The sequence below is a fragment of the Chlorella variabilis genome (assembly GCF_000147415.1).
Source record: "Chlorella variabilis unplaced genomic scaffold CHLNCscaffold_2, whole genome shotgun sequence".
Lineage (NCBI taxonomy): Eukaryota > Viridiplantae > Chlorophyta > Trebouxiophyceae > Chlorellales > Chlorellaceae > Chlorella > Chlorella variabilis.
The window spans coordinates 2,178,879-2,179,399 of NW_005435086.1; the positions used below are offsets into that span (position 1 = coordinate 2,178,879).

The 521-nt window shown below is 75.2% G+C and overlaps 1 protein-coding gene across 1 annotated transcript in view; it reads left to right on the forward strand.

Moving 5' to 3' along the window:
- The window catches only part of CHLNCDRAFT_138139 (hypothetical protein), a gene marked incomplete at both ends in the record, with an annotated part of 5,881 nt that overhangs the window by 2,375 nt on the left and 2,985 nt on the right, over window positions 1–521 (forward strand). The window contains 2 exons of the mRNA XM_005851245.1: window positions 73–165; window positions 270–399. Of these exons, the coding sequence (XP_005851307.1) occupies window positions 73–165; window positions 270–399 (223 nt within the window). The remainder of the gene's footprint in view (window positions 1–72; window positions 166–269; window positions 400–521) is intronic.

A 521-nucleotide genomic window follows, 5' to 3' on the forward strand; every position in this document is an offset into this window, starting at 1 on the left:
GGAGTAGAAGTGGTGGCAGGGGTGGTGGTGGGGGTGGTGGGGTGGCGTGGGCGATCCACCGCGCCCGTGCAGGCTGCGTTCTGCATGCACCAGGGGCGCGCGGCGGGCGGGGCTGGCAACCTGCCCGCGCCGCGGCGCGCCGGGCGCCTCGTGGCTGCCGGGCCTGTGCGCCGCGCGCCGCAACCCCCGCCTGCTCGCTCCCTGCCTGCCCACCAGCCCCCCCTGGCCCGGCCCTGCCCCGCCCCGCCGCCCGCCGCCGCTCCCCGCAGATGGCTCTCTTCCGGGAGCAGGCTGGCGAGGTGGACATCATCATCACCACCGCCCTCATCCCGGGCAAGCGCGCGCCGCTGCTCATCACGCGGGACATGGTGGAGAGCATGAAGCCGGGGTCGGTCACGGGTGGGTGGGAGCTGGGTGGAGGCTGGGTGGGAGCTGGGTGGAAGTGGTGGCGGCGCGGGCTGTGGCATGTGCTGAGGGGTAGCGAGATGTCAGAGGCGTGTGCTGGGGCTGCGCGCTGGAGG